We start from the raw sequence: 25,196 nt of genomic DNA, 5'->3' as shown, positions 1-25,196 counted from the left end.
AGGATTAATAACAAACAAACAAAATTTATTAAAGATCCAAAATAAAATTTGTTAATTAATCAAGGGAAAAAAAATAAGAAAGATAAAAAATAAAATTACAAGTTTAGAGTATAATAGTGATCTCTGATCCAGATATCACGATTGCTATTCAGAAGACAGTTCCTATTGCATCAGCTAACAGCAGAAGCTGAAGTTGAGGAGGACAGTGCTCAATAACTGATCATCTGAATTGGCTCCAGATTTTGCAATATCCAGTGAGCACAGACATTTGGCTCTCTAAGGGCATGCTTAAAAGACAGCTGCCAGGGTCGCGCTACTACAAATCCCTGTTTTTACGATGGTTATTTCACACATTCGATGATGATTTTCAATCGTCTTTGCAGCCAACATTGTGAAAAGGCAGCAATTTTCATGACGATTCAAAACCCATCTTAGAAGGTCATATTTGATATCGATATGATAGCAAATTGTGTTCGTATATTTAATATTTACTCGATCCGGACATATAATCACAGATTGCATAAATAACAGAATGCAAAAGGATGATAAGCATGAGTGCCTTCTGTTATTAACTTGATGGCTGATGTTGAATCAGATTCACAAACTAAGTAGCGTAACGATTAGTTAATTTGTTCTGCCATTTGTCCATTGAACAATAGATTAGTCAATATTAATGAATATTGGATTAGTGGTTTTGGCCATTAGTCAATTGACATTAAAATTGCTTTAATTTTAGTCAATTCCAACAAAAAATATTGATAAAAACTAAAAAGAATTCATTAATATTTGAGCAAATGTCAAATACATTTGGTCAATTATTGTTTTGTTAGATGCATTCATCCATCATTTTATCATTCGTACACTGTACCCAAAAAAATGCTTTGAATCGTCTTCCTGTGTTATTCATTTGAATTCAGACCATCCTCTTTAGTTTCCTGTTCATACCATACCTTGATAAAATTAGATGTTGGACCCAGAAGTATTATTGGTGTAATCATTTAATTTCATTCTATACATATCATCTAAACTTGATTTAACTTTCGAGTTGTTAAACAATATCATGTATATTGAAAAACATCTATTTAAAGAAATCAACACCTTAAACAATCATGGCTTTGAAGCATTTCTACTACTTGGCTCATGGTGGGTCTCCGATCCTTATTTACCTCAACACAATCCAAAGCCACTCTAGCCAAGAGGTCCATCTTACATTCATCGAAATTTGTTTTAATGGCAGGATCAATGATGTGCTCTAGCCAAGATGCGTCACCCCTTTTCTCTCTAACCCATGTTACCAGCCTTCCATTATATGATTCTTCTCCAGCATTGCTATGGACACCAGTTGTTGGGTTTTTCCCAGTTATCATCTCCAATAGAACAATTTCATAGCAGTAAACATCTACTTTGGAGGTGATTGGTGTGTTGTATACCCACTCCGGTGCCATATATCCTCGAGTTCCTCTGATCACTGAAAACCTTAAATTGTTGTTGAGGTTATTTCTGTTTAGTAGCTTGGACAACCCAAAATCTGCTACCTTGGGCTGATAATTAGCATCAAGAAGTATGTTTTGAGGCTTTATATCACAGTGCAGTATCCACTCCAAGCATTCTTCATGCAGATATGCTAAAACTCGTGCCGTTCCAAGAGCAATGTTATATCTCTTACTCCAATCAAGTGTGTTGGATGAGAGATTTTGTGCCAAAGAACCATTCTCCATATACTCATACACCAACAACCTATGCTTTCCCTCAGCACAATATCCCCACATTTCAATCAAGTTCATGTGATTGAGCCTTCCAATGCTGCTCACTTCAGCAAGGAATTCCTCTTCTCCTTGTTTGGCTTCATAGAGTCTCTTAATTGCTACATGTCTTTGATCTGATAAAATGCCTTTGTACACAATCCCTTCTGCACCCCTTGAAATCTCTTGGTTGAACCCTTTAGTCACCTCCTTCAATTCAGAATAACTATATTTTCTGAACCACATTTCTGCTTGATGGTAGCCTTGTTGATCTGCACCAGACTTTTGACGCGTCTTAATCAAAAAAACCCAAATTATCAAAAAGCAAACCACTTCTAAAGCTCCAACTGCAGTAGCAAGCCACAGAAAAAATCTCACAAAACGATTTTCTGGCTTTCTAACATACTCTTTGTGAAGCTGCACAGAAAAAACATGACCATATGCACTCACAAAACGATTTTCTGGCTTTCTAACATACTCTTTGTGATCCACCTATTTCAATATATAACAATTGTTTAATAGGTGAATGTGAAAAAAATATATATATAAAACAAATTATAAATTATTAAAGTTGAAATAACTAGTACTAGAGTTCGTGCAATGCATATACAAATTGATTAAGCTTTCCAATATTTAGTTGTGTTCTATGTTTTCTGCAAATCATAATTTTTGTAGACATTATTTTTAAATTTGTAGAATTAGAAGTAGATAATGCAATTAGATAGTAAATTTAACTATTTTGGTACTTGTACTTATACGCATAATGAAAGTCTCAAATCTAAAATTTAAATCAAACAAATGTACCAATAATAACATGCAAAGGATACCAAAAATTAATTACCTCCAAAACAACCAAAGAAATTAAAAGTATCTCATGCATGCAGTTTGCAAGGAATAATCTGAAAAGAAATACATGAAAGCCAAATGTAATAACATTAAAATATACAACATGTTTGCTATAATAAAGATGTTCATATATCTAATAACTTTACAAAATTATAAAAATATAATCTAAAGCATCATGTGTGGTATCATAAACCACCAAGAGTTATAAATAATATGTAATAAAGATTGGTACAATTTATCCAAAGGTTTTTTAAATTCCTACTCAAGACATGAACCAATGATGGAAATAGGAAAATTATGCTTTATAAGAGTAGAGTTAAATCAATTTATATGATATAAGCTCATTTTTAAGGTCTAATTTAATCTTTATGATAAATTATATAAAATTTTCTTTTACAAAAATATTCAAAGAATATGATCTATTAAGAGGGTTTAGCTGAGTTGGTTGAATATGATGTGTAAATATTATAAACCCCTAGTACCATGTTCAATTCCAACGGATAAAAAAATAATACAATGATGTGAATCTCATATAAATGTGAATCTCATGATCTCAACGTAAAGTCATATGAATGTGAATCTCATGACATTTCAACACATTAAATTCTCGCAAACAACTCACCAAAAACTCATATGAATGTGAATCTCATGATCTTAACATAAAGTCAACTCTAATAATAAAATAACATCATTTAAACCACATTTCATATCATCATAAATTCATAAAAATCTCAAAATAGTTAATTTATGCAAGGAAAACAAGCATTAATCACATCAACATCCAAACTAATCATTGGACTAAAAACTTATTACTGAACTCAAAATGGTCATTGGACGTTGGATGCGACATTGGATGCAGAAATGGCCACTGGACGTGACACAGGACACGAAAATAATCACTGGACGTGAATTATGCAAAATTGTCTCTCATGACTTCCAAATCACCCCAAAACAAACTCAAACTCTTTTCCACCAACTCCAAATACATAAACAACATCAAAACACTTCACAAATAGAAAATTTTAATCAATATTCATCAAATAAATAGCAAGCCAAATTTTAAAAATCAAAACCTCAAATGCTCAAATTTCCATTTTTAACAACATCATTCATTTTCCAACAACCTTGAAACCAATTCACAACAACCTAAGCATAGAAAAAGATAAAACTTCTCTTACCTATCAAACCCAAAAAAATTTCTTTGAGATGAAGAAAATGAAGAAAGGAGGGAACTTTGGGTCTAAGGAGGAAGTTTTCTTCAACTCTACTAGCAATTCAAACTACAAGGATATTATCCATACCAAAAACTGACACAAAGTCAGATTCAAACCAAAAGCTAAACCTTTTCCATGGAACCCACATGGGTGCCTTAGTGAAAAAAAAAACAAAAAATTGAATATAAAAGAGGGAAGAGAGGTGTTTACCACACAAAGGAACAACCAATGGACACAAAAATATAGGCAAAAAAGACTTCCTTTAAGCAAGGAAACCAAGTTGTCAACTCTTCAAGGAATGTGTTTTCTTGGAGAGAAAGAAAAAAGCAAAAAGAGAGCTTTTGCATTTGTGTTTAAGATTTTTTAGAGTTGAATGAGAGTTTATGAATCTTGCAATTTCCATTTTCATGCCTAAACCTTACTATGCACACCCACCCCTTCAACCATAAACTAAAGTTCACCCTCTTAAGCTCAAAACACTAAAACTCACCAACCACATACACAAATACAATCGAATCACTAAATTTATTATTTAATTGATTCAAGTACTTAAACTAAATTTAATTTCTCTTATAATTTAATTAAATCACTTGTACAAACAATAACAAAAACACAACATTACAACATGCAGGTTAGTTTGTGTTTTAATTTAAAATTTATAAATATATATTAATTCCATTTTATAAAATAAAATATTTATTTTAGATTTTCTTAAGATTTTATTTTAATGAGTCAACTAGTTTGTTAGATTTGTTTTGACAACTGTAGGTTAGTTTCCAACGGTCATATTTTGTTTGTTGCTTAAGGTGATCTGTTCCTATATATTCTCTTTCCTCCTTTCTAAAAACATGACAGAGCTACAGTCTCATCCCTTTCTCCCAAAATTTTCTATTTCTTTTCTTATAAAATAATTTATTTCTTGAGAGTAAGAGCATTGGATTTCATAAGGTTTGAGGATCCTTTCGCTGCACACGATCGGAACCAACGGGTTGTCATATCTTGGGAGAGGAACGCAATCAGAATTTCTTACCCGTGCAGTGGGGGCGTTTTCTCTCTAAGGATAGCGTTTACGCCCTTCAACCCAGGCTATTTAATTCTTTCCCTTGATTTAATTTTTCCTTGTGCTCATTGTATGATATAATGCATTATTTATGTGGTGTCAATTAAATTTATTTTGCTATTGTTCTTTTGTTATTTAATTCAAGACTGTGCATCTTCTTATTTATTTTCTTTCATTTTTTATTTTATTTTCCAATAGTCTTAGAGAGAAAAAGGTTTTAGAGAGAAAAATGTTTTATACTTTCTTCTTGCATAGTCTTTTCTGCAGTAGCATGATGTTGTATCAAAATATCTATAATGGATATGATTAAGTTCCTTTCTAGTAAGCATGAAAAATTAATGGATGAAAACACAATGCATGATGTTCCATTAAAAATGTTTTTATTATATTATTTATTTCCTGAAATTTTACATTAGTTTGAGATTGTTGAAAAATATTTTCTTTGTCAATTGTATTTTTGTTTAAGATAAAATGCTTTTAGAATTAGCTTGTGTGAAAAAAAACTAAAAGCATCTCACTACTTTCATTCCTGCCTTAGAAAGTTATCTTTTACTTGGTCAAATGATTCTGTGAACACAAGTCTTTAAAATCAAGACATTTGTTGTTTGGTTTTTTAATTTCTATTGTTTAATTTTATTATTATTATTGCAAGTATTTTGTTGCTACGTGTTGACTGATTGTTTCTTTATATATAACTCATTGATAAAAGATAAGCCTGTGAAAATATAACACACAAAAATAATAAAATAAACATTTTGGTGAAACTTTATATTCTGCATGTCGTATTCTTAATAAAGTACCTATAAAAAAAATCTCTATGAGCTACGGAGAAAAAAAGAACCAAATCTGAAATATCTTAAAGTGTGGGGGTTGTCTAGTAAAGGTTAATATCCCTATTAATAAGAAAAGAAAAATTGAAAAAAAATGTTAATTGTATTTTGTTGGATATTTTTTAGATAATACTACTTATAGATTTTTAGTTGTTAATTCAGAAATGTCTGAAATTTCTAATGGTACTATTATGAAATCTAGAGATGTCACTTTCTTTGAAAATGTTTTTCTTTGAAAAATAAATTGTCTAAATCTGTGTGTGATACTTCTTGTTCTAATTTGTCTTCTTGTAGTAATACTAATAAGGACATTGTGTTTGAACCTAGGAGGAGTAAAAGATCTAAAAAAGTTAAGGATTTTGGTTCTGAATTTTGCTCTTTTTTGCTTGAAGATGATCCTAAAACTTATGGTGAGGCCATGAGGTCTATTGATGCACCTTTTTGGAAAGAAGCTATTAATGATGAAATGAGTTCTCTTAAAAATAATAAAACTTGATTTCTTACTGATCTTCCCCCTGGTTGTAAAAGTATAGGTTGTAAGTGGGTTTTCCGAAAGAAATTAAGAACTGATGGATCTATAGAAAAATTTAAGGCAAGACTTGTTGTGATGGGGTGTAAACAAATAGAAGGTGTAGATTTCTTTGATACATATTCTCCTGTTTCTAAAGTTACTACCATTAGGGTCTTAATTGCACTTGCTTGTGTTTTTAATTTAGAAATTCATCAAATGAATGTAAAAACTGCCTTTTTAAATGGTGAATTAGAAGAAGAAATTTACGAGTCAACCTAAAGGCTTTGTAGAACCGGGGAAGGAAAAGAAAGTTTGCAAACTTGTTAAATCTTTATATGGTTTGAAACAAACTCCAAAGCAATGACACGAAAAATTTGATCAAGTTGTTCTTTCGTATGGTTTTCAAATCAATAATATTGATAAATATGTGTATGTGAAACAATTTGATGATAATGGATGTGCCATTTTATATTTGTATCTGGATGACATATTGATATTTGGTAGTAATATGCATTTCATAAATTATGTGAAGTCCTTATCGTTTAGAAACTTTGACATAAAAGACCTTGGTCAAGTAGATGTGATTTTGGGAATTAAGCTTATAAAGAAAAATGATGGCATGACTTTTACCCAATCTTATTATGTTGAAAAGCTATTGAAGAAGTTTAATTATTTTGATGCGAAACATGCTTTTACTCCTTATGACTCATCTATTGAGTTAAAGAAAAGTTTCAGTAAACTATTTTTTTTTACATGAATATTCTCAAATTATTGGTTCTATGTTACATTTGACAAACTTCTCTAGGCTTGACATTGCATATGCAATTGGTAGATTAGAAAGTAATTGAGGGGTTTAATGATGCAAATTGGATTTCTGATTCTGATGAAACAAAATTGACAAGTAGTTATGTCTTTACTTTAGCTGGTTATGCAGTATCATAAAATTCTACTAGACAAACTATTATTTCACATGAAAGTAAAAATTATTGTGTTAAATACTGCTACTAGTGAGGCTGAATTTCTTAAAAATGTATTATGTGATTTGTCATTGTTAAATAAGCGTATACCTCCAATTCCAATGCATTGTGATAGTCAAATTGTTATATCTAAAGTGACAAGCAAAATTTTAATGAAAAAAGAAGACACTTAAGAGTGAGACATAAGTTTATAAGAAATTTGATTTCTCATGGTGTCATTTCTCTTGACTTTGTCAGGTCAGAAAATAATATTACGGATCCGCTTACAAAAAGGTTGACATGTCAACAAGTACTTGAGTCGTCGAGGGGAATGAGACTAAAGTCCATTATTTAGTTACAACAATGGACACCCGTCTCCATGTGATTGGTGATCCCATGAATGGAGTTCAACGAGTAACAAGGAAATTGTTTGTTGACTAAAGTACACCAAAATGAAATTTGGCGGAGTTGTTCCGTTTCTCATTCCTATGACGAAGTGTATTATAAATTCTGGCAATATTAAGGTTGATGTATTTATATATGTGTATTTTTGGTAAAAAAAAAAATACCTCTTAATGAATCCGATGACAATTATTGTAGGGGTGGGGGTCACAATCCACTCTTTGAGGATTCACCTAGTGAGTGTGGTGGTGGGGCCGCCACTGTGAGATATGGGCTAATCTCTAAGTGACATTCACGAAACAAGATATAAGCGCCAGGCCGTGTAACGCGCTACCACAGATTAGAACCTAATTGAACGCCAATATTGTAGGGGTTGTGTACTAAAGTCCGATTAAAGAATATGTAGTTCAAGACAATCAAGTCACTATATTTTTCTCGGATGGAAGTTCATAAACACTAGGTATAAGGCTCAAACCCGGAAGGTTCCTTATACCGAAATACAATATCACATGCTCTTTCTCTTATGTTTTTATACAAATTATCTTTTAGAAAATATATTTTAAAATTTTAAATTATGTGGGGGAATGTTGGTAAATATTTGTGTTTTAATTTAAAATTTATAAATATATATTAATTCCATTTATAAAATAAAATATTTATTTTAGATTTTCTTAAGATTTTGTTTTAATGAGTCAACTAGTTTGTTAGATTTGTTTTGACAACTGTAGGTTAGTTTCCAACGGTCATATTTTGTTTGTTGCTTAAGGTGATCTGTTCCTATATATTCTCTTTCCTCCTTCCTAAAAACATGACAGAGCTACAGTCTCATCCCTTTCTCTCAAAATTTTCTATTTCTTTTCTTATAAAATAATTTATTTCTTGAGAGTAAGAGCATTGGTGTTCATAAGGTTTGGGGATCCTTTCGCTGCACACGATCGGAACCAACAGGTTGTCGTATCTTGGGAGAGGAACGCAATCAGAATTTCTTACTCGTGCAGTGGGGGCGTTTTCTCTCTAAGGATAGCGTTTACGCGCTTCAACCCAGGCTATTTAATTCTTTCCCTTGATTTAATTTTTCCTTGTGCTCTTTGTATGATATAATGCATTATTTATGTGATGTCAATTAAATTTATTTTGCTATTGTTCTTTTGTTATTTAATTCAAGACTGGGCATCTTCTTCTTATTTATTTTCTTTCATTTTTTTATTTCCAACAATACAGACATACAATCAAATCACTAAATTTATTATTTAATTGATTCAAGTACTTAAACTAAATTTAATTTCTCTTATAATTTAATTGAATCACTTGTACAAACAATAACAAAAACACAACATTACAACATGCATCTTTTATTATCTCATATCCATTGGATCTGAAATTACCTTCCTTTGTGATTGAAATTTGAGTTTGAATTTTATCTATTAATGCAAATTTGTGGGTAGGTGTGTTTTTGTGAAGATGGCTTAGCTGTTGATAGGTGTTAAAACTTGTCATTAATTTGTATAGAGTATAATAGACAAATTTATATTGATGATTTTGTTTTTATGAACTAATTAAAGGTCTCAAGTTCAAATATCATGTATTTAGTTGTATTAAATAGGATAAATTTTTTTATCATCCATGATAATCCTACTCAACTTAAGTAAGATTGTTTTCTATGAAAAATACTTATGATTTATACCAATAAAATATTAGTCATGATTCTTTGGAGAAAATATAATGATCCATCTCCTATTTATTTATCATTTTTCTATTATGATCAAGGTTTCAAAGGTTAACACTTATAACTATTTAGTTTTATTTAATTTTTATTAGCATATTAATTTTTATTAGTATTATGATGGGATTACAAGTACTTCCTAGAGGAGATGATCATGCTTAAATCTAATAGAATTATTATAGGTGACTAAATTCTATTTTTGAATATTAGGTGGCTAGAGTACTTATGTGGATTGATTTGCGTATTCAATGATTACTTTTTCATGATTATATCATTATTTTATTGTTATTTTTTGAAATATTTTTAAAACTGTTTCATTTTTATTAGTATTTTAATTTTATTATATTATAATTTTTATTTACTTTGTTATAACATCATTGTATATTTATTTTTATGTATTATTTTAGTATGATTTAAATATATATATATATATATATTTATATAATTATCAATGTGGATCAATTTGTAAGAATTTTTTTAAAGTAATTGTCTCATTTTTTGTTATGTATGTGTAAATATAAATAAATTATAAAAATTTAAAATCACGATTTGTATTTCAATTTTTATTATGGGTATATATTTTTCTGAATGGGATGTTTGATAAGGGGGAAATATTACCGGTACGTAGGATTTAACAGATTTATATAATCATAGAAATTGTTAGGATAAAATATAGGCAAAATATTTGACTTTATTTTATTCAATTCAAATCAAAACTATAATTATCCCTTACTAATTTGTATAATATAATTTGTGTTTGATTTTAATACATTGACCGTATTAGAAAAATTATATTATCAACTAATTAAAAATTGTTTTAAATATAATTTTTAAATTAATAATTATAAAAGTTAATATTTTTTAATTATATCTTAAGTAAATATGTAATTTTTACATTATTAATATATCTCTATTAAATTCATTTAAATTTTGGTTGCACAATGCACGATTATTTTCCCAAGTTTTGTCATTATCATAGCTGCTTAGTGGTCGACGACTCATCGCGGAGAAAGTAAAATTGTGACTATCTTTTCCCATAAAACTACAATAATTGAGCAATGATTATTAGAATATTACTGAAAAGGACATAATTTTGTGTATACGTGTATATTATTTACTTTTTAGAATATTAGTCTCCGTCTCATTTTAAGGGAAAAGAATTATATGCACTGCATGAGATCCTGACCATTCAAAAGAATTTATGATATGATATATTTTTGTTTTGAAATTGAGATTTTAAAAAATAAATGGTGAGAAAAAAATGCGTGTGCTTCTCGTATTTTTGACACTTTATTTTAATATATATATATATATATATATATATATATATATATATATATATATATATATATATTCTATTTTCATCCTTTCTACCAACAAGAGCATTAGGAATAGAGAAAAGACATTAATCCATTGTCAAAAATCTGCTCCTAATAGTTGTTTGATAGAATTATTCTTTAGTTTGACTTAATTATCTATTTGATTTTATAATTATTTTAAAATGTTCCAAAGCTCCATTCTGATGTAATTAAATATTTTAAAATAATTATAGAATAAATTGATAATTAGACCTTTAAGTTTCCCAAAAATCTAAATATTCTCAAAAAATATTTTTTAATTATGTTTTTAGCTAAACTTTTCTCATAGGAGGTGGAAATCCAAGATGTCTATGAAATAAGTTTTTTTAATTATTTTTCTCATTCCAAGAAATATCTTAGACGTAGCCAACATATTTATAACATTCGCTGAAAACATGATTTTCAAAAAATCTAATTACCAGAAAACATACTTTGCAGTGATGAAAAAATGTTTATATATCAAATGTAATACATATTAAATGAGGTTAGAGTAACAAGTTTACTTATTTTCTTATTCACCATGAAAGGAGAATTTTATAATTCTAAATTCAACCTAATTAAGATCTCGGAACATATAACACAAAATTGGATATCTGTTGGACACACTTTTACACTTAGTACCAATGCCAAAGACAGATGATGTAAGACTTCCTAATACATTATAATTAGTTAAATTATATAATTAAATAAATATACAATTAATTATAAAATTGACTCCGTAATTGAAAGGAAAATAAAGAAAAAGACATGTAGGTTCAAATTCTTCCCCTAACAAAAATTAATAAACTAATAATTAATTTTTATCAATAAAATAATATACAACTAGAATTAAGATATATTTTATAAAATATATTCTAAAATAAATAATATAAATATAATATCAATTTAAATAAAAGATTATTTAGTAAGTTAAGAAGTTATGTTATCAATAGATAATTGTTTATATTCTTTAAAAAAATATGATATTAAACTAAACTAGATTACTAGATTGAGAATATTTAAAGTATAATTCAAATTTATTCTCAAAATACATCAAAGTCTAATTTCTTAAATTACAACCTGTCAAAAGTTTCGGGAATAGGTCATGAATACTCCCCAAGTTAAGTGGCTTAATGATTCTCACGTTAGTCGTAAAGAAAAAAAGTAATTGAATCATTAAATTAGGTAATCAGTATATTATCATCAAAATCTAAAATTAATAGAACTATAAACAGTTTTTTTTATTCAAAAATAAGTATAAGTAATTTTTAACAACTTATCCTCCTTACTCAATCAATTCAACTAGATCTCTCATTGATTAATAAAAGTTTCTGCATAGCAACTGAAATGCTAGAGATTTGCCATTAGCAATAGTTAGTACAAGTTATCACTCTCGTGTAACTCATCTATTCATGCTAAAAGTCTAGCTATTAATAATTGAATTCTCTGACTGTAAAAAAAAAATTGAATTCGACATTTTTGTGAAATTTTACCGTGCTGGGTGTTAGTACATCCTTTTACTGTCTATTAAATTCGGCATCGTTGAAACGCATTGTAGTTCTTTAACCAATTAGTAGAAATAACGTCTGAAACAATATTTTAAAATTAAAAATATAGAGAAATTAAATTTATGATTCTTAATTTTTTGAAGTGACAGATACAAGATTCCTTGAATTTTGCTTTCATCAATCCAGATTTAGCAACATAGGAAAAATAAATTTAGGATTCTTAACTTTTTGAGGTGGCAGATACAAGTTTCCATGAGCAAAACTTTCATCATACGACCCTGATAAAAAAAAAACCATAAATAAATTCCTCGTTACATGGATTTGCTATTATATATCAAAGTTTTTTTTTTTTTTTTTCTGAAGCTGAATGATTAGAAAGTAGAAAGTTGCTGGTGGCATGAGTCATACGGATGTAGAACTTTTTGACATTTGATCACGCTTAGAAAGATTTATATTGATTCGAGGGTGGAAATTTAGCATTAGATAAAAATTCTACAATAATGGTTTGAACTACAATTGCCTAAAATTTAGCATTAGATAAAATAACAGATAGGGACGGGTGGGGTTGCAATTTCTGGAAACATTCAAACAAAAATCAGTTGAATTACTTTTTTAAATAAAATAATTTATGATAATATATCTGATAAATAAAATAATTTCTAACAATTTTGAATAGAGAACGTTTATTTACTTGTGCCTTGTTACTTAAGCTTGGTTATGGTTTGGTGTTGCAGTGGATGGGCGCAGACAAAAACAAGTTACCAATTTACTTCTGTGTCTTTTTAACCTTCTAAAAAGGTTGATTACATTTTAGATTAATCTTTTCAGAATGTAGCGCTTTACATTATGGAAAAGCTAATCCGGAATATAATTTTATATTTCAAACTAGGAGCAGAAAGCAACCGCCAATTTTGTGTCATTTTCTCTTATAGATGTGGTTTAGTTAGAGAGGTTGCCTACACAAAAAAAAAATTGTGATTTGTTTGTATTCACTGCAATTAAGATCGTATATAAAATTACCCTTCAATTTCTCTGTTGCTGTTGTGTAACCCTGTTCTGGGGGACACCGGGCACCATATTAACTATGATGAGCATGTTAGAAATCAAGTGAAAAATGACTTTTGAAATAAAGGTATTTTTGTAAAATGATCAGAGTTCTTGTTTTTATCCATTTGATCTGCATTGCATTAGAACGTGCACGCTAATTTCAACTACAAAGCAAACATGTGCAGTATCATTGATCAAATGAGTCACACAAAGTCAATTCATAACTAGTCACACAAAAACTATCAATTAACACAGATAAATAAATGCTGAAACAACGATACTCATGTTAGAAACCCAAACAACTAATTTTAAAAAAATATTTTTATCTGACTCTAATACTAAACTAAAAGGGTTACTCTAAAAAAAAATACTAAACTAAAAAGGTACTAAGTTATTTAAATACAGTAAGTAATTTCAATTAAACAACTCACGACCTTTTAAATTTAAGATTTTGAGATAATTAGTTTATAACAGCATGTGACTCTTATTAAGAGTCAATGCCACATACAACCGGAACATCATCCTCAACTGTATTTTAAGGATGATTAATCAAAATTTTGATGCAGACATATTTCTGTACAATGTACAGAATGATGGAACATGTACTCTACTGCTTTCCATTTTCTATAACATGTACTCTACTGATATTATCACACGATGGTATTGAGAAAATTCCAACAGTTTTAACAGTCCAAATAAAATATATTAACCATATAAATAAAAATTGCATTGCAGATTGGTGCAATGTCTAAGTTGACAGTGCCTAGGATTCTAAAAGCAAAATTGTATATATATTTATGTACTAGAAGTCTAGTATACCTTATTGCAACATCAACGGTGGGAGAAACCAACTACGATTAAGCTAATGATGAGGGGTTTGGATAGGATTCAAACCTCATTTCCACAATGAAATATAAAAGAAAAAATAAAACCAAGTTCGGAGACCCCCTTTTTGCTTTCAAGACCTCTCTCTGAACTCTTTTAGATAAAGTACTACTGACAACGAATATATGTGATGTTAGAACCTAAATCAGGAATTTTATTTCCACAGCTTTACATAGTTGTCATAACTTGCAGAGGCAACCATTCCAGTGACAGTGGACTGAGCCAAAGCAGAAATTACATTTTCATGTGCAGAAACTGCCAAGCTTTTGTTATCGGTCATCTTCCATAACTCTAAGGACTGCAGAGCACAAGGAAAAAAAATATACATTATTGTCACAGTAAACAAGAATGGGATGTTTTTAGAGAAACAGAAGTGTTGAAATGAGGATAGTTTGCAGTATTACAATGAAATGGGTGCAGTTTTTTCCATGGGTCTGATGCATGCAGTCCAGAAGTAAGGTTTTTGAATCCATGCATTCATTACAACAGATAATGAACAAAAGCTTACCGAACTTCCTCCAATCACCAACAAAGTTGAATAACTTGGATGAAAAACACAGGAATGCAATTGGCTCCCAGTGGAGCTGAACTCATGAATCCATTCTCCTCCTGAGGTCAAACTCCAAACCTTCACCAAATTTGGACTCACAGATGCCAAGGCATCACCATTCCCATCCCAGCAAATATAGCTCACCGGTTCAGGATGTCCCTACAATGACAAAATGATTTGAAGTTTAAACTGCAAAATCCATCAAAGATGCAAAGCTCAAAATAAAAAGACCATATTGTAGCATAAGGTAACCAATCTTCAGTCATGCCATCAAATTTTCTGATTTTCCTAGTTAATTTTTTTTATCAATACTATTAATTAAATAATTATAACTTAAACATGGAGACTGGATAGGACATCATTAAAAATAGAAAGAGAAAGAGAGAATATGGAACAGACTCCATCCATTATTTAGAAATTAGCTGAAATGAAACTTTCATAAAACGAACAACCATCAATTTATGAAGGATGGGTTTCAAATTTATCTTTATAATTATACAATATCAGTGACCTTTGTTTAAGAGATTATATTACAATATTAAATTATACATAAGCAAATATGCGTATAGATTTTACCTGGAGGGTGTATATTTGTGTGTCAGATTCAACATAAAAAATTGACACTCCTTTATCAGAAGCTGCTGCCAGGAAACGCCCTAGTCTAGGCTGAAACCTCACTTGTGCACTAGCTCCCTGAAACAACCAATTGTTAAAAAAAAAAGATATTAGAGACATGTGATAAAATATTCAAAGAGGAACACTTACTCAACGAACCTTAGTTACACGGGTGCAGGTGGCTGAATTAATATTCCAATACCAAATTTCATTTTCACCATCACAGAAGCAGAAAACTTCAGTCTTCTTAGGATGGAAATCAAGAGACATTATAGCTGATGAATGCCCACTATATTCTTGCACACAACGGCTTGGCTGTTGAAATATAAACTTGATTTGGGCCTAAATTAATTATTTGATTCCTTGGACTTAGTTATTTTGGGCTTAAGTAATTATGGGTCATGTTTCTAGAGAATTCTTGTAGTGTTTGGAGTATCTAGATATTTTTTATGGTTTTAATATTCTCTGGAATACTCTTTGGATCTCTAGAGTTGAGAACTCTCTAGAATTAGTGTGTCTAGAGTTCTCCTTAGAGTAGTATAAATAGAGATGTAATCCTACACATTTGTATCAAGCAAAAATAAAAAGTTCTCTCCTCCATAAAGAATTCTCCTTCCTATCAAGTTTCTATTCAAAGTCTCCAATATTCCTAAACACTTTTCCTAAACATAAAAAGCCTTATTTTCAACAAATTGGTATCAGAGCTTCAAGATCCTCAAAAGATGGCGAATGGAGGTTTTCCTTTCCAAATGCCGATGCTCACAAAGAACAACTATGATAATTGGAGTATCAAGATGAAGGCGCTACTAGGAGCTCAAGATGTGTGGGATATCATAGAGAATGGCTTCGAGGAGAAAGATGAAGCCTCGCTAAGCCAAGGTGTAAAGGAAACGTTGAAGGAGTCAAGAAAGAGAGACAAGAAAGCTCTCTTTCTCATTTATCAATCGGTGGATGAAGATACATTTGAGAAGATATCCAACGCAACGACGGCCAAAGAAGCATGGGATAAGCTCCAAACTTGCAACAAAGGAGTTGAGCAGGTAAAAAAGATTCGTCTTCAAACTCTTAAAGGTGACTTTGAGCGTTTGTTTATGGAGGAGTCCGAGTCAATTTCTGATTATTTTTCTCGAGTATTGGCCGTAGTCAATCAACTTAAAAGAAATGGTGAAGATGTTGATGAGGTGAAGGTCATGGAAAAAATACTTCGAACTTTAAATCCAAGTTTTGACTTCATTGTTACCAACATTGAAGAAAACAAGGATTTAAAGACCATGACTATTGAGCAACTCATGGGTTCCTTACAAGCATACGAAGAAAAACAAAAAAGAAAAATTAAACAAAAGGAGGCTACGGAGCAACTACTACAACTCAACGTAAAGGAAGCAAACTATGCAAATTACAAGAGCCAAAGAGGACGAGGTCGCGGCCAAGATCGTGGACGTGGACGAAGACATGGAGGAGAAGGAAGAGGTGGTTACAACAACCACTCCAACAAATTCAATAATGGAGAAAGAAGTTGGAATCCACAAGTAACAAGAGGTCGTGGAAGAGGAAATTCATGGTCGAGGTATGACAAATCACAAATCAAGTGCTTCAATTGCAACAAGATTGGTCACTACGCATCCGAGTGTAGATTCTCGAAGAAGGTTAAAGAGAAAGCTAACTTTGTAGAAGAAAAAGGTGGAGAAGAAGAAACTTTGCTACTCGCGTGCCAAAACAAATTTGAAGAGAAAAGAAACAAGTGGTACCTCGACACCGACGCAAACAACCACATGTGCGACGATAAAAGCATGTTCGTGGAGATCAATGAAGCGGCAACTGGCGATGTCTCATTTGGAGACGACTCAAAGATACCAGTCAAAGGCAAAGGTAAAATTCTCATACGTTTGAAGAATGGGAGTCATCAATTCATATCCAATGTCTACTATGTGCCTAACATGAAGAATAATATTTTGAGCTTGGGACAATTATTAGAGAAAGGCTATGACATCCATTTGAAAGAACATAGTCTTTTCTTAAGAGATTGTAGACATAACTTGATTGCTAAGGTGCCTATGTCAAAGAATAGAATGTTCCTCTTGAACATTCAAAATGATGTGCCAAAGTGTCTCAAGGCTTGCTATACTGACTCTTCGTGGCTATGGCATCTACGGTTTGGGCACCTCAACTTCGACGGTCTAGAACGTTTAGCGAAGAAGAAGATGGTGAGAGGCTTGCCTAGCATCAACCACCCAGACCAACTTTGCGAAGGATGTCTAATTGGGAAGCAATTTCGTAAAAGTTTTCCAAAGGAATCAACAACAAGAGCAACAAAGCCGCTAGAGCTCATACACACCGATGTCTGTGGACCAATCAAACCCAATTCATTTGGTAAGAATAAGTACTTTCTCCTCTTTATTGATGATTATTCCAGAAAAACCTGGGTTTATTTCTTGAAGGAGAAATCAGAAGTGTTTGAAAACTTTAAGAAGTTCAAAGCCCTCGTGGAGAAAGAAAGTGGTCTTTCCATCAAGGCCATGAGATCTGATCGAGGAGGAGAGTTCACTTCAAATAAGTTCAACAAATATTGTGAAGACCATGGAATCCGTCGCCCACTGACAGTGCCAAGATCGCCACAACAAAATGGAGTAGCAGAGAGAAAGAACCGGACCATACTTAACATGGTGCGAAGCATGCTCAAGAGCAAGAAGATGCTGAAGGAGTTTTGGGCTGAAGCAGTGGCATGTGCAGTTTACCTAACAAATCGTTCTCCAACAAGAAGCGTGCATGAGAAGACACCACAAGAAGCATGGAGTGGAAGGAAGCCCAGGATCTCTCACCTCAAAGTGTTTGGAAGCATTGCCTATACCCATGTTCTAGACGAAAAGAGGACAAAGCTTGATGATAAAAGTGAGAAGTACGTGTTTGTGGGTTACGACTCAAGATCCAAGGGGTACAAGCTCTATAATCCAAATAGTAGAAAGATCGTCATAAGTCGCGACGTGGAGTTCGACGAAGAAGATTGTTGGGATTGGAGTGTTCAAGAAGATAAGTATGATTTTCTTCCTTATTTTGAAGAAGATGATGAAATTGAACAACCAATCATAGAGGAACATATTACACCACCTGCCTCACCGACACCAAGGCTGGATGAAACAAGTTCAAGTGAGAGGACACCGCGACTAAGGAGCATTGAAGAGATTTATGAGGTAACCACAAACCTAAACGACATTAACCTCTTTTGTCTTTTTGGTGATTGTGAGCCTCTAAGCTATCAAGAAGCAGCGGAAAACATAAAGTGGAAAGACGCCATGGACGAAGAAATCAAGTCAATCACGAAGAATGATACGTGGGAACTTACTACACTTCCACGAGGACACAAAGCAATTGGAGTAAGATGGGTGTACAAGGAAAAGAAGAATGCTAAAGGAGATGTGGAGAGATACAAAGCAAGATTGGTGGCTAAAGGCTATAGTCAAAGACAAGGAATTGACTATGATGAGGTATTTGCTCCTGTTGCTCGTCTTGAAACTATTAGACTGATCATTTCTTTGGCAGCCCAAAATAAATGGAAGATCTATCAAATGGATGTGAAGTCAGCCTTCTTGAATGGTTTTCTCGAAGAAGAAGTCTATATTGAGCAACCACTGGGCTATGAAGTAAAAGGGCAAGAAGAAAAAGTCTTGAAGTTGAAGAAGGCGTTGTACGGTCTCAAGCAAGCACCGAGAGCTTGGAATGTTCGAATCGACAAGTACTTTCAAGACAAGAATTTCATCAAGTGTCCATATGAGCATGCACTCTATATCAAAGCGCAAAGTGGAGATATTTTGATTGTGTGTTTGTATGTAGATGACTTGATCTTTACAGGGAACAATCCAAGCATGTTCGAAGAGTTCAAGAAAGATATGTCAAATGAATTTGAGATGACGGATATGGAGCTCATGGCATATTATCTCGGCATCGAAGTAAAACAAGAAGACAAAGGAATTTTCATCACCCAAGAAGGCTATGCCAAAGAAGTCCTTAAGAAGTTCAAGATGGATGACGCCAATCCAGTTGGCACCCCGATGGAATGTGGCAGCAAGTTGAGCAAGCATGAAAAAGGAGAGAATGTGGATCCAACTCTTTACAAAAGTTTGGTTGGAAGTTTACGTTACTTGACATGTACAAGGCCGGATATTCTCTATGCTGTAGGAGTAGTAAGTCGCTACATGGAAGCTCCAACCACAACTCACTTCAAGGCGGCAAAGAGAATCCTTCGATACATCAAAGGTACAACAAATTTTGGCTTGCACTATTACTCTTCTGACAATTATAACATTATTGGCTATAGTGATAGCGATTGGAGTGGAGACTTGGATGATAGAAAGAGCACTACTGGTTTTGTGTTCTTTATGGGAGATACTGCTTTCACTTGGATGTCAAAGAAGCAACCAATAGTTACACTATCAACTTGTGAAGCCGAGTATGTCGCTGCCACATCATGCGTTTGTCATGCAATTTGGCTAAGGAACTTGTTGAAAGAGTTAAAAATGCCACAAGAAGAACCTATGGAAATATGTGTTGACAATAAATCAGCACTCGCTTTGGCAAAGAATCCAGTCTTTCATGAAAAAAGTAAGCACGTCGACACCCGTTACCACTTCATAAGAGAATGCATTGAGAAGAAGGAGGTAAAGTTGAAGTATGTGATGTCTCAAGATCAAGCTGCCGACATTTTCACAAAGCCACTTAAGTTGGAAACTTTCGTGAAGCTAAGGAGTATGCTTGGAGTCACAAATCAAGTTTAAGGGGGGAGGTTGAAATATAAACTTGATTTGGGCCTAAATTAATTATTTGGTTCCTTGGACTTAGTTATTTTGGGCTTAAGTAATTATGGGTCATGTTTCTAGAGAATTCTTGTAGTGTTTGGAGTGTCTAGATATTTCTTATGGTTTTAATATTCTCTAGAATACTCTTTGGATCTCTAGAGTTGAGAACTCTCTAGAATTAGTGTGTCTAGAGTTCTCCTTAGAGTAGTATAAATAGAGATGTAATCCTACACATTTGTATCAAGCAAAAATACAAAGTTCTCTCCTCCATAAAGAATTCTCCTTCCTATCAAGTTTCTATTCAAAGTCTCCAATATTCCTAAACACTTTTCCTAAACATAAAAAGCCTTATTTCCAACATTGGCTGAATTGAAAGAAAGAAAAAAAAATTAGTTCATTGCAATGTGTAGAATATAATTGCAAAAAATGAATGAAATGTCAAACACAGGGAACAAGGCCTGAAGAAGCTAGAATCTAGTTATAAGTTTTATACACCAGATGTATAAGTTACACATAATTTATAGGAAAACTGGGAAAAGTATGTTACATTGGTTGTGTCCCATAACCGCATAGACTTATCACGTGAAGCAGTCGCCAACTGAGATGAATTAGGTCTAAAACGGACATCTGTAATAATTGATTTGTGTTCTGCAGGAGTGCTCTCTATTTGTAAAGTGTCCATGTTCCAGATGTCAACCTAATGCAAATTCCCCCAAAAATTAACATATACAACTTTTAGCATTTCAATTTATAAATTGAATGAAAAATTTCTCACAGCAGTTGTTTGGCAAATTAGCCTAGGATTAGAGACCAATGTCCCATGCTTGGCCTTATGAAAAAAAAATGACAATTATATAATAGAAAAAGGTAAATCACAAGAACATGATATGTTGCTTGGGATAAAATGTTGCCAAAGGGAGATGTTTGGGATATATATATATATATATATATATATATACACACATATAAAGGGATGTAGGAAATTCCTTAGGATGCTAGTCTTCAGATGAAAAAACAAAAAATTATAATCACCACCTATGTTGAGTATGTTCCTTAAATGAGCCACAATTATGCAAGTGAATTACCTTCATGTCATCTCCAGCACTGGCTAACCACTTTCCATCTGAAGAAAAGTGACTACAAGTAACTTTGCTGCTCCTTGTTCTTATGCAACCAACTTCACCAAAGGTACCTGAAATGAAAAATAAGGTTAATGATACTTTCCTGTAACACTTTTAGAGTTGAGACATATACAAAGATTACCTTTCGAAGATTCTTTCAGTTGCTCAGCTGGACTTTGTTTCACTGTTCCATAGAGATTTCCACCATCTCCGCCATCATTTGATAGAAAGGATTCGACATTATCATCTAAAGCATCAACATCTCCAAATCGATCCATGTCGTCCTGGTTTATGAAATGATAGTGTCCAGAGCTCAATAATTTGTTCAGCTTATAAACTCAGCATCTCATAAAACATGGGCACTCAAATGTTCTAGTTAGTTTCAGTTCTGTACAACACATTACAACTGTACAGCAACAACTGTCAATCTATTCGGATCTGATAGGAAGTTATGATACAGTTTGTAATAGTTTGATATGACTCAGTCTACAAATAGAATCCACTTCTTGTACTCATGTGATTGACTATAAATAAAACATATGGTTACGTATTTTCATCTCTCTCTCTCTCTCTCTCTGTTTACTGTTCTTATCTTCTACTTATTTGCTGCAATCTCAATAGTTAGCTAAATAGAACTTTTCAACTAATTATGACTGAACTAAACGTCTAAACATATGTAATGATACATCAATGAGCTGCAAGTACAAAGAAACATAAGCTATACTGGTCAACAATCGGGATGGCTGTTATACAAATTACATCACATCAAATGTGCAAAGAATATATCATAATTTATATATACATAGACACATACATAAACTAAAATTATTGACAAAATTTACCAGCAAATTTGACGATGATGCAAGGCCTCCTGTTGTCTCTGTGCCATACATCATCATGCTCTTTTGGACACTGTTAACATGCTGTAAGCTGCTTGCTGTATTTAATCCATCACCAGGTGTATGTGTTGATGGTGATGAAGTAGGGGACGGAGCAGCAGTGTTACCAGTACCAGTGCTATTGGCAGCTCCAGATTTTCTTTTTCTGTTACTCTGATGTCAAAGCAGAAACTACATTAATTAGCTTTGAAATTGAGAAAAATTTGAGGTGGGGACAAAGAATGATAGAAAATCAAAATATATAGCCATGGAAAATAAATCTAATAGCAGCAGCAGCCTAAGAAATTAAGGTAGTATAAAGTAAAACAAAAACAAAATAAAAACATCAGATCTCTGTCCCTTTCCATTTTCCAAACACAACTAAATAAAAAGATAAAGGTCAAACAGCATAGTATGGACACTTGATACCACATACATCTGGTCACATTCCATGCAGAAAAAAAATGACATTAACCTGCTGCTGTAATTGCTCCTGCTGTTGAGAATGAGATAATGATTGTTGTGACTGAGCCATCTTCATCTGCGACACCCATTAAAGATAAAACAAAAAGGAAAATTAAAACTGACCTCCAACAAGTGCAGTATGGTTCAATTTATATCATGCAACAAAGGAAAATACAGTGTAAATATTACCAACTCAGAACCAATTTATATGACTTGCCTATCAAGCAGAGAATGAAGGTAATAAATATACAAGGTACACACACTTTTCCATTTTTCTATTATTAGTAAGACCATCATGTCCATGCTACTTAGGAGATGCATCTTCTTTTTTGAATCAACAGCAATCATGAAGGAAATAAGCTTATAATAGCACACTATAACTACTTGGTGACAGGAAAGTTTCCTCAAGTCCTCATGTATATTATTGAGAGATCAAGGAGGGGTTTTCAGCATGAAATGTATTCACTTCTCCCACTGAGAAGTTTAGAGAAATCTTTCTCACAGGTCTAGGCTGATATTTAAGTGACTTGCTATTTTCTTGGGATTTTTGGAATCTCAAGGGAGTGGAGCCACATTGGAAGCCTTTTTTTAAAGTTTATTGTCTATTATAAAGTCATGAACTATTTTAATTCTTTATTAGTATTTTTTCAAGAGTAAAATGTACTTATTTGTTTATGTATAGAAGTATCAACTATCAAGGGTTCTGGAGACTCACTCAAGCAATTCATAGAACTTATATGTGTGTGTGTGTGCATGTGCGTTGAATTTAAAGATATTATATTATACATGTTAATCAAACATTAATATTTCTAAATTCTAATTGACCTTTTTTAATTTTTGAAAAGCTAGTGCAACCTTAGGTGAATCTGACTGCATTTGAGAGCAAATAGATCCATCATTTCTGGTAGACTGGCCATCCTTTGCACTTAAGCTACCTCGAGGAAGACCAAAAAGTCTACGAGGATCCATGTCACCATAATTAGAATTCCCAAGGTTATTTTGTGCCTGAGCCTGTGCCAAGGCTTGTTGCTATTGTGATGCCAAAACAAATTGGTTCTGGGTTGTCAAATTGGGCTTAGAAGCTTGTACACCCAAATTAGGTTTTAGTTGATCAATTCCCTGTAAAAGAAGGAATAGGTCAACTATTTCACCCTCAAGGAGTTTAACAGAACTTTAGAGAAACAACATTGATGCCAATAATATTCAACTTACAGATGCTAGAGGCCAACCCTTCAATGGAAGACTTGTAACTCCTTGATTTATTCCTGAAGGATGATTAATAAACATCAACAAAAAATACCTCATGTGATACAAGTTTCACAAGATGTGTCAGCCATGCAATGAATGTGTCAAGGGCCTGCCTCACATACTGAATTTCTGACGTTGGCAACGGGACTTGAGCGTCACCATCGTAAACTTTTTCAACACTCACCGTTACCACATCATCTGCATAAGGCACGTTGTGTATGGTAGACCTACCCTCATATATTTTTCCCAAGGCCACCAGGTGTGTACAATGATCACCTTGCACATACAACCCCATAGTCGGCATCACATAAGCCACATGTTTTTTCCCCTGATGGATTGACAACAGTTTCATCATTGCTCCCTATTGTGCTCACACGTGCACCTAATAGCTGTATATATGGCTCAATTGGGGGTGAGTTTTGCGATCCTCTTTAGGATAACTCAATTTTGATGGCCTCCTTCCTCCACTCTTCCTTAAGGTTTCCGATTATCTCATTCATCCACTCTTCCTTTAAGGTTTCCAATTATCTCAGCCAACTGTCAGGTGGTGGATGTAGAGGAATTGTTGGAGCCACGAGATATCATTCCAAAGTATTGACTGATTATCACACCAAACCCCGTTGCACGAACACGACCTGCATACTCCAATTTCCCAATGGCAATAATGAGTATGTCATCATGACCATAAGGAACAAAGTTGTCCTGTGTCATCTGTTCTTGTAATGAGTTCTATAACAAGCACGACACAGAAAAACATCAAATGAGTTTTTGTTATTATACAAAGAAAAACTAGTGAAATTAAATCTTAAAAAGAACTCACAATTTTATCAGATATTTCTTGTTTCACCTTAGATGTCATCTGCCCATATCACTCTGTGCGGGCCAACTTCCACCTCACATGTCTTTCAATGGGAGATGGAGGGTCATCAATCAATGGTCTATTCTCAGTCAGCATTGCCTCCTCTTGTCTTTTTTTCCTTTTCTCCTCCAATAAATTCTTTTCAAGCATATCATAACCCGCACGAGACAACATGTGTAGGTAGTCAATGTATTTTTTAATTTCCTTTGTCTTCTACCGGATTCCTTGTCATAAATTATAGATAATTTCCATCTAATTAATCCAAATGAAATGATATATTTAAATTCAAATTTAAAGCAAAACACATCAACATCTAACCTGCCAGTTAGGGATTTTGTGTGTTGCAGCAAATTCTTCCCAAGTTTATGAATCTAGACCATATTTTATATAAGGATCCTGATTATCTTCACCCACAATGTCAGCATATATGAATTTAGTGGTCAGTGAAGACTTAAATTTCCTCCATCTAGTGGCGACCGTTGACATCACCTTTTTCTTAGCATTGGGTGCTTTTGAGATATCAAATTTGCCCTGCATAAGAGATTGTTGTGTAACAGTTAGCGAATGTCATCATTTTCAAGTCTTCATAATAGAAAATTATATACACAT

General features: G+C 32.6%; 1 protein-coding gene and 1 pseudogene across 1 annotated transcript; both read right to left on the bottom strand.

The window, feature by feature from the left end:
* Nucleotides 1-1,085: 1,085 nt before the first annotated feature.
* Nucleotides 1,086-14,075, bottom strand: LOC114411095 (putative receptor protein kinase ZmPK1). Its single transcript, XM_028374857.1, has 3 exons — nt 14,071-14,075; nt 2,584-2,641; nt 1,086-2,234 (listed from the first exon to the last, which is right to left on the bottom strand). Exons 1-3 carry the CDS (start codon nt 14,073-14,075, stop codon nt 1,092-1,094), a joined length of 1,206 nt encoding a protein of 401 aa, XP_028230658.1. The 3' UTR covers nt 1,086-1,091.
* Nucleotides 13,949-24,023, bottom strand: LOC114411094 (annotated as a pseudogene).
* Nucleotides 24,024-25,196: the final 1,173 nt, after the last annotated feature.

This window comes from Glycine soja, chromosome 5 (assembly GCF_004193775.1).
Source record: "Glycine soja cultivar W05 chromosome 5, ASM419377v2, whole genome shotgun sequence".
Lineage (NCBI taxonomy): Eukaryota > Viridiplantae > Streptophyta > Magnoliopsida > Fabales > Fabaceae > Glycine > Glycine soja.
Note: the sequence above shows the minus strand (reverse complement) of the source record. Positions and strands in the feature narration are given on the sequence as shown.

Coding starts and splice junctions, on each gene's coding strand:
- LOC114411095 (XM_028374857.1), bottom strand. Junction 2,235..2,583: donor TTTCTTTGGTTGTTTTGGAG/GTAATTAATTTT, acceptor ATATTGAAATAG/GTGGATCACAAAGAGTATGT.